The following is a 13,502-nucleotide window of genomic DNA, read 5'->3' as shown; positions in this document are numbered from 1 at the left end:
AAAGAATATGGAATCAAAAATTTGAAAAAAAAAAAAACCTCTTTACATATTATCAAGAACAGGCCGTTGGAGCTGCCAATACACTCAATTTTTCATGTCTTCCTTTCCCTGCAAACAATTTTGCCTTGTTCATCCTGCCCGCACAGAAGAGCAGCTTTTGAACAATCCACCAAACAGAAGTATGTACAACACAGTTTTAAACATAGACATGAAAGACATTCAGTTTCACTGAAGAAAACCCTCCTTATGGGTCAATACGAATTATAAAATGTTGTCATGGTTGTTATCTTTCCTATTAGCTCTAAAGAGTACTTCATCTTGAATTTAGGTTTCCCCCAAGAACTGAAATGCAGCTCTTCTCCCAAGCAGTGGGATAGATTTTAGAACATATCCCTATCTAGAACAACATATCCCAGCTGATTAAAAAGCAATTTCTCCCTTCCTGTAATGTCTAATCAGTTAGAGAGGAACAGACACAGTGATTTGCTCTTCTGGCAACCCTCAGTACCTAAAGACTGTGCAAGTCCCTTTTCCACCACAACTTCTGTTTCCCACCAGACTGAACTGGCCAGTCTAGAAGATGGTCAGTGGAAGAGTGTTGCAGTGTGTCCCATTTCCTCTCACCTATCCCATCCCCCTTAGGTATGCCAATCTTTCCCCCTCCTCCTGTGCCCTCCTGCCTGGCACCTTCCAGCAAGGCGTCGTGTGATTGGCAGATGCCCCCCCAGGCCTGGGCTCATTGGTTTGTCCCAGTGTCCACATCCCCTGACCCTTCCCCTGCTCACACCTGCTTGGCCCTCACCTGTCCCTCCCCTCCCCCTGTCCCCGGGGCTTAAAAAGGACACGAGACCATGCGGTCGGGGTCTCTGCCGTGGTTCTGTCTCTGCCGTGGTTCTGTCTCTGCCGTGGTTCTGTCTGTCTGGAGCTGTTGCCAGATTCGGAAATCTACCATGCTACAATAAACTCTGGATCTAAGCTACACGGCAGAACCCGCTCCTTTTCTCTTCACCGTCTGAACCTTTTCTACCAAAGGTAAACTGAGTTCCTATTTTGCCTGGACTTGTTCTGAGCACCCAGCTGCAGCACCTAGCCAGCCAAATGCATCTCTGGGGTGAAAAACGCCACAGCTGCCGCCTTTGGTCCAGCAGCGAGGCCAGACGAAGCCAGGCAGGACACACCCCGAAACATTCGGGGCTTAATATTTAATAGAAGAGACAGACAGCTTTGCATCTAGACACAAAGAAGTCATTTTAATAACACATCTTACATCTAATAAATACATCTTGTTAAGCAGTGAATCTTGAGTGCCTCAGCTTTCTGTAGAAACCAGACAGGACATCTGTGGGCACACAAGCTCACTGGTTTCTGCAGCAATCCAGCAGTTCTTGCCCACAACCAGCACTTCTAACCACACTGCAATTCCAACATCAGACTCAATTTGCACAAATTATATTTTGTCAGTTCTGAGGAACTTCAAGCTCATGCCTAAACCAATGTTAGTAATGGATCAAAAACTCATTTAATAGAACAACCACAAACACATAAAAAGTCTTGAAAACAGCCTGCACTGCATTTATTATGAGACAAGAGAACTCTGCCAGCTCAATCATGTCAGACACAGATCAATTATAACTATTCATATTTTATTACATATAAAGTTCACAAATAGGGTATCATCATCCTAAAGTCCTTTCCTAATCATTACACAGTTACACCCTAGTTTAACAAACACAGGAATTTTTTTTAATAGCATAAATTATTGGGTATTTGTTAGTGCACTTCTAACAAAATATCCATGAAGCTTTATCTTCACCGATTTCCTTACGCATTAGCAGCTTTACAAAAGTATCAGGAAGGAGCACTGATTTAGCATAATTATATAGCCTAGTGTTAGATTGGAATTCCTTTCTCATTCTCTTGCTAAGGAATGAGTAAGCGTGCTCAAAGCACAATTACAGACTCAGGGTGCCCATTTCCAGCCAAAGTACAGACTGTTATCAACAAAACACCATAACAGGTCCAAGTACAATTTAGAATCACAACTGTGCTCTTCTTGAAAAATGAAAGGACTGAGACCTTCAACAGACCTCAAGCAGGACACGAGTTACACAAGCACCAGCTATTTTTGAAGTCTTGGGATCAACAAGTTGTTAGACTAGGAATCACAGAATTGTAGAATATTCTGACTACGAAGGGTTGCAACAAAGATCAAATCCAACTCCAGGCCCTGCACAGGACCGCCCCAAGAATCCCACTGTGTACCTGAGAGCATTGTCCAAATGCTTCCTGAACTCTTAGAAGACTTGGAAGAGTTTCATTCACCTACCTAACCACCTCTTATTAATTTCTATCTAATTCCTGCATGAATTAATCTTGAATAATGTAACTTCCTAGAAATAAAATAGCATTCTTTGAAAGCCAAGAGTGCTGTACACAGCTAATTTTGATCTTCAGCAATCCACAAGGAACATGATTCCCTAGAGAGCTACTGAGGTTCATAAGGGCCAGCAGTGGGAAGGAAAGTCCATATAGGGAAAGCCAAAACACTTTTAAAAGGAGTTCAACGTGGCTTTTCCAGAGACATGCATTTAATCACATAATGGAAATCTTACCCCCGCTCCCCAAAATCAATTTTGCTTTGTTGTCATGCACAAAAAAAAATAGGACACTTGCATGCACAATCAGCATGAGCCTTCTTACCCTTTTGTCCCATGATTCAGAAATCAATAGCAAACAAGGCTGCACATGAAGATTAATCGACTGATAGCTGCAAAGCCATTTCTGTAAATAACAACGACAGCCATATTTTAATAATGCCCCCAAAAATTACTAAGCTACATTTTAATATTTGGGGAAATGTCCACATACAGTTTGAAAACACACAAAGGCTGTGATGAGCACTGAATGAAGCTCATCTCTAAAGAATTTAATTTTTTATTTTAGATGCCCAGATTGAGCATACAGAAGTAACAACAACTGAAGAAAAATATTTCTTCATGTTTTAAAAAGGAATGGATGAAACACCATTGTTCATTTCTTGGCTTTATTAAAGAGTGTTCCAAAGGGAAGAAATGGAAGGATGAATGATGATGATGATATCACTCATCATGTCTTATCTTAATATGAATGGTTTTGACTCTCTATGGAACTGCTCCTCAACATTAACTTTCCCAAACGGGGCTAGGATGATCTGTACATAGAAATGACAGCTAACAGAAAACAACAAAAGGAAAATTTGCTCCGAATCAACAACTCTTAAAGAAATCCACGTGTATTCATTAAATAAGGAAGCACCAATTTGGTAGCACACAAAGTTGTTTAAGGTACCATGAGTTAAATAAACAGATGCACAAAGAGCTACAGTTTTCCAGCTGCAAGTTCCTGTTTTGTTTATTTTCTTAGCTAAATCAAGGATACATTTGGAGAAGTTACTAATTTTTCTTTTCAACGCAGTCACCTGAAAAAAACCCTGTAGCTGTTTTCGTATTGAAAGCAATTCTTGCATATTATGATGCAAAGAATCTATTATATATTCTGCAACCATAGCATTGTAATAGTTACAGACATCCTGAAATAATTATTTCCCTTTTTTGGCCTAGTCCTAGCAAGCGGCAAACTGCCAAAGGAAGCCCAAAACCATGGCCTTGCCCTGGCAGCTGTTTTCCAAGTTCCTGTGGTCCTTTAGGTTAGTAGCTGAAAAGGACATGATACAGGGCCCCTGATGTGTCTCATCCTAAAATATCAGAATCAAGCAGCAAACAAAAATCTCAGACACCTCCTGATGTAACTCTTCTGTAATAGCTGAAGTATGAAAATGTTACAGAATGATAACCTATTTAACACTGTTTTAAATAGTCAATAATGCTGTCATAAAATTAAGAGGGTTTCTCCTGCCTAAAAAATAAACTAAGAAATTACAAAAAGTGCTTTATTAAGTAGCAGGTGCAATTGTAAAGTGTGAAGGCTACATGAGAACCATATTCCAGATAAGGAAAAAAGTATGATGGATGGAAAGAGTGGAGACAGTAATCAATGAGAACTATGGCTTGATTTTCACTAAAAACATTAGAAAGCTTAGTCCCTGAAATATTTATACTGACACATTTAGGAACACATCTCCAGTCACTGGTATTTCAGAATTTTATTTCACAAGGCAATAAATCTTCTCTGCCCATTACCAACCTTGTTAATACTTACTTATTATACATACACAATAAAAACTAGAATCACAAAACACAAATAAATGATATTCCCAAAACTGTTGGAAGGGCAGAAACCAAAATGAGGAAGTTATCTGCCTCTTAAAATGTGTTAAAAATGTTAAATGCCAGTTAAGAATTCACTCATTTCAAATTCCATTTCAAGTGCTGTTTTCCCTCCTACACTTGGCAAGAAAACTCTGTGCACATAGAAAATTATAATTTTTAAAGTTTGATGGGTATTTTTGGGTTTGAGGGAGGACTGGGTCATTTATTTGTTTGAAGACCATGAAGAAACACAAGGAAAGAAGCAGCATACATGAATACAGAAACGGACAGGCACTACTCAATTGTTCTATCTTCTGTTTTTCACCTTGCACGGGTGAAGCAGGGAAGCCACCAGCACACTCACCTGCTGTCAGAGGAGCTGCCCTACACTGACAAGGGCCAAAAAGCCACATGGTGTTTGGGAGGCCAAGAAAATAAAATATTATGTACTTTAATGAGCATGCTTGGAGCCATTCTGAAGTCACCAAACTGCCTCTTCACTGCAACCAAGAACAGGCCAAATCATGGAATATTTTCCACATAACTAATATATGTACCTCTTAAATCAGAATGGTCCCTTTCCAACTGACAAATATCTGACAGAAGATGTGGGAGGTGTTCATATTACTACATTTCACAGCCATAAATCAAAGGAAGAATGTGGGAACATTACATTTGGCAAAATCTTTATTTTTATTTATTTCGTCTCTTAATTTATATGCTAGAGTCAATCATAAGGACCTGCTAATCAGTTAAAAACAATTATTATTAACAAAATCTTGAAGACCAAAGATATAGTTATGCTAATGGCATAAGCCAAAGGAGAAAAGAATAAGCTAAGAAAAAGTTTAAAAAATTCAAACACAGAGCTCCCACAAGTAAAATATTTTTATAGCCAACAGGTGTTCTCACCTGTGTCACATATAATTCTCCTAGTTCAAGCAATTTCATTTTAGTATAAAAGCTGCCTTTTAAGTTAAACATTTCACTAAAGTCAGGGAATAAATCCAGTAAGTAGGTCAGCTGTTTCTAGAAAAGAAAAACCTCACTATCTACCAAGCTGTGTTTCAAACATCTGATTAAGTGTGAATATCCAGAACATAATGTTCAAAAAGAGTCTTCAACAAATATTTTGATATGACTTAGTTAATGCTTTTTCTCCTTAGCAGAAGCATTTTCAATCCAAATGCAGCCAATAAAAAACCCTACCAAAACCACCCATGTTCCATAACAGAAGTATGTTAATGAAATTATCTGCACAAATTATTCAGCAGGGAAACTGAGAGAACACAAGGCAAGTGAGAAACACATACAGCCTCTACTGCAGAAGCTATCTAGTTATATATTCTTTGGCTTCACTTTTAAATAAAAGCACTATTTAATCTTTTACTCCAGTTTCTTTGTGATAAAGCACACCTTATACCTGTGGTTCAAACCTACTCCTACTGTACTCAATCAGAAATGAGAAAACACATTTGCTTTCTCAACATTTCAGAATTTGCGTTTCAGCTTCAGCTGAAGACACCATGCATGTCTGTAACCATATGCATCAATATCCATCCTATTTGCACAAGAAAAACTTGTAACAAAGTTAAACATAAAAAGTACAGGAAAAGCTACACCTTGGCAAGGTTGATCCAAGTGCTGCATCAATGACAGAGCACCACACCTCCACTGCCGATGCCAACACAAATGCCATGTCATGGCTGGTCAAAGCCAAGCAATTTTACTTCTCAAGGTAAAGAGAGCAGACTGAAAATTTTCTATTTGGACTATTGCAACTGCATTGAGACTAAAATCTTAACGTTTTTTAGGACTTAATGCAGCACTAAATCCCCACATTCCTAAGAGAGACTGCTAAGCAGAAACATCAATAGAAAATGGGATAATCCAAATATGCAATGAGCAACTTGTGCAGAGCCCAGTAGCCATGGCTGAGCTGAGGTTCAAAGAGAAGAGCATCCATCACCTCTGGCTAATGACCTTTGTTCATCTCCCCCCTCTCAGTACCACAGCCCAGTTCTGACTAATGCCTGTTTTTCCACAGTTAACATTGAAGGACTTAAAAAGCATATTGTCCTGTCAGTGTTTCACACACAGTAACTTCAATACTGACCTCTGAAATATCACCAGGTACAGCTGAATTCCCCAGAAAGACTAATTAAGCTTTTACTCAGTCTTTCTGTAATACCAGTCATCTGGATTTCTCATAATATTCCAGAACACTGCCTTCAGACCTATACATTCATTCAGCTACTGTAGGAAGGGGAGGAGGGATAAAATTACCACCAGGAACTGCTACACAGACCCAGGAAACAAAGCAGGACAGTAGTGGATATGGGAGTTGCTCAGTATGACCCAAGAACTCTATCAAAATTTCCTGTTAACTAGACACTATTTTTCTACTTCATTGTAACATGACAGAAAATATTTTTGGAAAATAGCTCACTGCAACAGCCTTTTGTTTAGGAATAAGTTTTATATGCACTTCTTGATGTGTGGGATGAGAGAACTTCATGTGAAAATAAAAGAAAATAAAAACAACACACAAAATCCCCCAGCCTTTAGAAACAACTGAGTTTTTCAGATTTCAAGGACAGATACTTTAAGAATTCAAAGTAACACTGGAGCAGCAGCCTGCTTCATCAACATGTGCTGAAAAGAATCCTATGGAACCTTTAGAGAAGCCTAAATTAGCAGGCAGAAGATTTCCTTTCCACATGCAACAGAGTTGAATTCCTGAAGGCTCTATCTCTACTGATTAGAAGTACAACCAGCCACAAAAGGATGCTTGCTTGCCTTAAAATCCCATTGTACTTCTTCTCTGCCATAACTTTTGGAAGTAAAATATTATGAAAATACTGTTATTTCCCAAGAATTGCAATGCACACATCTGTTAGCTTTCCTTTTCTTCACCCATGCAGTTACACTCATTAATACAGGCAAAGATAAATAAATGGCTGTGTAGTTCTGAGTGTCTTGCACAGATAAACATTGCAATCAGTTGTTTTGGTCTTCTTTAACTCCCATCTGACTGCAGTAATGCAAACTCTACTTGCATTGATATTAATGACTCTAAACATAAGCACATCTGGTTTAAACAAGAAAAAAAAAACAACCAAAAACCAAAACAAACAAACAAACAAAAAACCAAGCAAACAAACAAAAAAAACCACTTTACTTTTCCAGTTTAATTGGTTAAAAAAATTCCACTCACTGCTTCACATGACAGGTGTGAGACATCTTAGAGTAAGGTATTTGACACAACACAGAACTACTGCAAGGCATTTCTAGTGCCCACAGTCACAGCTTATTACAAATCACAGCAATGAACAAATGCTCAAAGACTTCCTCATGAAATCAAGCATCCATGAATCAGAATGCACTCAGTATGACTGGTACTGTAACTTTTTTGATAAAGCAGATTGCTTTATCCAAAGACTGGTGTTAGCAATGTTACTACAGATCACATAGAATTTTTTCTAAACAGAAAAAATGATTAAAGGGTTAGTTAAATTTATGCTTTTCTAACACATTTTATAACTTGATCCTTTGAGTTAGAGAAATTTGCTACTCTTGAAGGTAAATAATTTGATTCTTAGAAACATTTGCCTCAAAAATCTCACTTAACTTTGAATGTCAAAAATTTTAAGTCTCATCACTTTTTATCCTAAATAGCAATTCTATCTTCTATAAACACTAGTTGTCATTTTCCAAAGATAGGATTATAGCTATATCAAAATATAGCTTTTTAATATCAAAAATATCTTTTTTAATTTTTGAATCCAACTATTTCAGAACACAGTCTAAATCACAAAATTCAGTGTTATACTGTGGAGCTGTAATCAAAAAGGCAAATGCAAAGCTCACATTATTATTTGTAAAATATATGGAGATTTACAAATGCAGAGACTAGATAACATTAACATCTTAAAATTCTTATAAATGACAGCAAGTATAATGCTTCTTCTTGCATTTTTTAATTTTTAAACCCCAAAGAAAATAACAGTAAACACTCCTAAATTTTGTCTCAATGTACTTAAGGTAAGAATACTTACTGCCGGGCATTGTTAGTCAGGGATCTGTCTTCAATTTTGTAAAAACATAAGAAACTATGAAGAAAACAAACAAAAAAGCAAAGTCAAGACCATAGCTTAAGACAATTTACATCCAAATATGCTCAGTAACTCATGCAGAATGAGCATTCTTCAGCTCCAATACCAGAGAGGCTGTTACCACAGAAATCCAGATATCCTCTTAGCTGACCAGACTAGATGGAGATTTTGCCTGTTCCTGAAATGCAGTCATTCTGTTCTTGCCTTTGATGCTGGAGTAAACATTTTTCTGCTGTGTACAGTGACCTTCCCAAGTGCCACTGTTTAGGATGATAAATCCTGCACATCTCACAGGATATTTCCACTTCAGCTCTAAACCACAGCTCTCCCCTGTTAAAATGCCTGAGAGAGGCTTCTGCTCATCACAGAAAACAACTGAAAAATCTGTGTGACCCTTTCTAGGGCATTTTTCTCCCAGTATCAAAAAAGGTAGATTTTAGATCAGAGTGCAACCTCCTATACACAATAGCAGCAAAAAGGATTTTTGATGCAATTAAATATATTCATAAAATGAATTCATCTGAAGTTACAACAATCTATTTCGGATATAAAAGTAGCCAAATCTACTGTTCTTCTAATTAGCACTAAAATGCAAATTATTTGAAGATTTTTCTGTATTTATTAATTGCCAAATGCAAACTCTCCACAAATGTACTTTTCCACAAATAAGAACAAAATCTCAGTTAATGATACTGGGTGTTGCTTTCTTCAAAAATCAAATAAATTTTAAAATAAAAGATATTCAGCTAACAACTGTATGTATACATACACCAAAAAAATTGTAATTCCATGGATGGATAATATGAGAATAAACATTTCATTTGGTCAACATATGTTTTAATGACCACATATTAAAGCAATGCTCATAGCTGCTAAAAATAAACTTTATTCTTGTATATGCATTTCAATCAAAGTTTCCAATTTGCTGACAGCAACTGGGATTAAAAATAGTACTTCAAAGTAAGTTATTTAAAATATCCCATCTATTAGAAAGCTGTATGTCCCTCTCCAAGGGCAGCATGAGAAACAGTGCAATTTTATTAAAGGAAACGTGCTGCAGATTGTCATGTCCAACAGACACATGGAGAAGCAAAATCTCTGGTTCAGAATGTAGTTATGGACCTAGCTGAAACACTACAGAAAACAGATTTACTGACATAAAAGAAAATATAAAAGCAGAGAACCTGGTGAGAGTTTCAGGGAGTCAAGTGCCAGAGACTCAAGAGCATTTTACTGACCATCTCCAGCAATCAGGAATTCAATACATTTTCCTAAAACACAACTACTGCTGCCAGCAAAGTAAACTCACTTTTACAAGACTTTTAGAAGAGTCTTCTGCATAGATTACTAGAAAAGTTGTATCAACTAAGACATATAGAAAATATCTGTTTTAAAGTAATTCACTGGGGTTTTAATCATTTTATGATCTGTAACAGGACCAAAAATTCCACATGGAGGTGGCCTGGCTGCTACATGCAGAACAGAGCACACAATTTCCTCTCCATAAAGTCTTCAATCACTGTCTCACTTGGCCTAGGACCAAGTTTCATCCACACATGCTGTCACCTGTTACAGCAGAACTGAACTAAACCAAACCAAACCAAGAAACTTTCCACTCTTGAGTTTGCTCAGCTATTTGTCACTGAGCTAAAATTTTACCTAACAAAAGAGGGAAACTGCCCCCCCCCCCAATCTGATGAAGCAGAACTTAGCTAATCAAAAGGAACTATGGACAATCATGTGATATCATTTAGTTTCCAAGCCTAACACTTGCTGTTTAACACATTCCATGTCAATTTGTGACACGTGACAGATCACCAGATGCAACTTCTGGATATCAAATACTACACACTGTTTTCTTCACCAAAGCAACTGACTCCTGGATATTAAGAAGGTAAACAAAATCTTACCTACTTTTCTGGGGAGGACTAAGGTCATTGTGTTTTTTCTAAGGATATATCAATAGTTCTAAATGTAATGATAATCAAGGTGCAAAGCTAGTTAATGTACCTTAAAAGACAGAGGAACACTTGCATGACACACAAAATTGTTCTTCTACAGAAAAACCCTCAGTTTTCTTTTGAGATGATTTTACATCATTTGGCTAGGAAACCCAAGGCAAATTTATTGTTCATCAGAACAAGGATAAAAATACAGCTTGTTCCTTTTTTTTTTTATTAACTAACCCAGGATCTGAAATTGAAGGCTAGTTTATAAGCACAAATATTTCTTATTCCAGAAATGGCATTGAAAGCCAAACAGAAAAGCAGAGATTGTTTTCCTGTACGCCCTAATACAATGGACCTCTCTAAAAGACCTAAAATGGAAAAAATTATATAACCTTGTGCTACAGGTAAAGCAAGAGAAGTCAGCATACCTGAGATTTTCTATTTTCTTCCAATAAGCCCTCTGTTATGTTATTATGTAACACCATAAATATTTAAATTGATTTTGAGTCTACAAAATGAAATTGCCATCTGGGCTCCTTTTCCTTCCTCCAACTTAAGCCAAATAAAGGCAGAGGCTTAAGCACCTCTCACAGCCACACAGACATGAACTGAAAAATTAAAAATCCACTGCACATTTACTTTATAAATCACTTAGCTCCCCACTCATATTTCCTCTTTGAAAAATTAATCAATGCCTTTAGCTTTGAAAGTAGGCAAATGGCCAGTGCAATGCAAGATTAATAAATCACATGTTCATTCCTAAGTATAGACAGTTAAGCTCCAACTGTGATTCCCAGAACCCAAAAAATGCAATATAAAATGGATTTACATACCACAGTAATTCTGGGAAATGTCTGACTTTAATCTGAATTACCTTTCTCAACTGGAGAGGAAATGCCATGTATGAAGCTGGCTCAGTTAATGAGACTACCCTGCTCTCTTACCCAAGACAGAATGCAACTACAGAAAACATTATTTGCTTTTACTTCAAAAAATCACATATCTTCAAATTGTTTAAAAATCGTGTGGTAACTTTACAAGGATTACTTCCTTATGGAGCTAAGCTGGGCAGTTAAAAGTCACTGACACCAAATAAAGCTGTTTCTAACCCGTACTTTTTATAATTTAGATTTTATCATTATTATTGAATTATAATGCCAACTCTGGTGAGTATTTTCACACCCCCTTCAACTTACATGCAACATAAAATTTTTTCATTCTTTTCTACTGCACGAGTTTGAATCAGAAGTAGAGAGAAGTTACTGTCCATCATGAACAGCAAACATTGGCAACATCTAAAACAGATGCTTAATCACAAAGTGTATTTTAATTACCTTTTTGTAAGTTTTTTCCCTGAATCAGAACTCAATCTCATTCTAGCAGCCTTTTTTAGACAAATATTAAAATTGTTGTCAAAAGGTTTAAATTAAACCTATGGATAAGCCTTTAGGCCTATCAGAGCACTACAATCAAGATTTCCTCTCCAAGCCACCAATTTCTCAAAAAAATTTTACCATATGTTTAAGAGCATTTAACACCAAGTCTTCAAGCAAGATGCCCCGAACATACTTGAGAAATATTTCATATTATTTAGAATTAATCACAAATGCTTTAGGAAGTAACTACCTATAAAATCCCAAAGCTTTGGCTGTTAACTGCGTTTAGTTTACCTACTCAGTTTGCACAGCAAACATTGATGTAGCTCTGCAAAGTGAAACACCTGGGCTAGCAAACTGGGTTTTGATACAGCAACTCAAACTCTGGTTTAAAGTTAGTTATAGGCTTCCCCCAAGTCCTACAGCAGCATAGACACAATGTACACCACAATCTTTTCTTCCTTGTATCTCAGCTCAAAGGACCACGGGATACCTTTCTAGATGTATCCAAAAAGAGACGTTGTACTATGGTTTTCAGTCACAGGATTTGTGAACCCACACCTCAATTACCTAAAGCATGGCTCCGTGATGCACAATTAACTTCAAAGAAGAAGCCAAGAAAGCTCACAGTGTCGCCCTCCTGCCAATTTACATTGTGTTCAGTTATTATCTCGCTGTCTTAAGGTCCATTTGAGGAAAACCTGCTGAGGGAACTCTCAAAGCCACAGCCCCGCCCGGTGAAAGCGGGGGGATCCGCTCGCTGTCCCCGGAGCTCGTCCGGAGGCGGGGAGGCGGAGAGCCGGAGAGCCGGAGAGCCGGAGAGCCGGAGAGCCAGCCCTTCCACCGGGAGCCAGCCTGCCAGCCCTTCCACCGGGAGCCAGCCTGCCAGCCCTTCCACCGGGAGCCAGCCTGCCAGCCCTTCCACCGGGAGCCAGCCTGCCAGCCCTTCCTCCGGGAGCCAGCCTGCCAGCCCTTCCACCGGGAGCAGCGGCCACAGGGACCGCCCGAGCCGCTGCCCCGGCGGGTCCAGGCTGAGGCCATGCCCGGAGGCTTCTTCCCCCGCGCCAGCCTGGCGGCCCGAGACTCCCGCCATTCCCTTAGCGCCCACCCCTCTGGCGCGTCCTCCTCGTTCCCAAGCGTGGAGAAGGGAAAGAAGAGAGAGATCGCAACGAGGAGGAGACTGCGAGGGTGGACGCGAGTGGCAGAAGCACTGCCCGGCTGCCCCAAACTCACCTCAGCCTCCCATCCGGCTCCGTTTAGCAGCGGCCATCTTCACTGGCTCCTCCCGCCCCGTTGACTGGTCTGTAGCGCAGTGCACGCCGGGAGCTGTAGTTCTATCTGGAGTAGTTCCTTTTACTTTTCCCTCCATCCCTCCTAGACAGAGAGGACGCCGAGGGGTCGCGACGGACGAAGAAGTGCCCCGACATGGCACGGAGGGACAGGCCCGGGGCATGGAGCCCCGCCAGGCGCGGGCCGGGCGGGCAGAGGCCGCCGAAGCGGACCACAACTCCCAGAGGCACTTGCGGCGTGGGCTCGCCGGCTGCTGGGGGCGGCGCTGGCCGTGTCCCGTGCCCGGCCCCGCGCCGTGAGGGCGGCTCGGTGCCGCGGGCGGGAGTTGGTGCCGGGTCCGGTGGGTCCGGCTCGGGCGCTGCGCTGGGCTCCTCTGAGCCATGCACTGAAGGAAAGGGTGGGAGAGGGTGAGCGGTGCTGGACGCTCCTCTGAAACCGAAGTTCAAATTCACCTACACAGACCGTGATGCCAAATCCCCCTGAAAATCAGGGAAGCCCAAGGCAGCAAAACCTCTTAGTCTGTTT

General features: G+C 39.7%; 1 protein-coding gene across 9 annotated transcripts in view; it reads right to left on the bottom strand.

Annotated features, from left to right (window-relative positions):
• The window catches only part of EFR3A (EFR3 homolog A), a 76,518-nt gene extending 63,533 nt beyond the window's left edge, over window positions 1-12,985 (bottom strand). For 2 of the 9 annotated variants that reach the window (XM_036402629.2, XM_036402665.2), the window contains exons 1-3: window positions 8,469-8,684; window positions 8,306-8,359; window positions 2,701-2,781 (exon numbers count right to left, since the gene is read on the bottom strand). In XM_036402629.2, coding sequence (XP_036258522.1) covers window positions 2,701-2,713 — 13 coding nt within the window. In that variant the 5' untranslated portion in view covers window positions 2,714-2,781; window positions 8,306-8,359; window positions 8,469-8,684. Of the gene's footprint in view, window positions 1-2,700; window positions 2,782-8,305; window positions 8,360-8,468; window positions 8,685-12,920 lie in introns of those variants that run through there. The other 7 variants (XM_036402702.2, XM_036402693.2, XM_036402639.2 and 4 more) reach the window with 6 other exon arrangements.
• Window positions 12,986-13,502: the final 517 nt, after the last annotated feature.

Source organism: Molothrus ater, chromosome 1 (assembly GCF_012460135.2).
Source record: "Molothrus ater isolate BHLD 08-10-18 breed brown headed cowbird chromosome 1, BPBGC_Mater_1.1, whole genome shotgun sequence".
Taxonomy (NCBI): Eukaryota; Metazoa; Chordata; class Aves; order Passeriformes; family Icteridae; genus Molothrus; species Molothrus ater.
The sequence above is the reverse complement of the archived record's forward strand: the minus strand, read 5'-3'. Positions and strand labels throughout refer to the sequence as shown.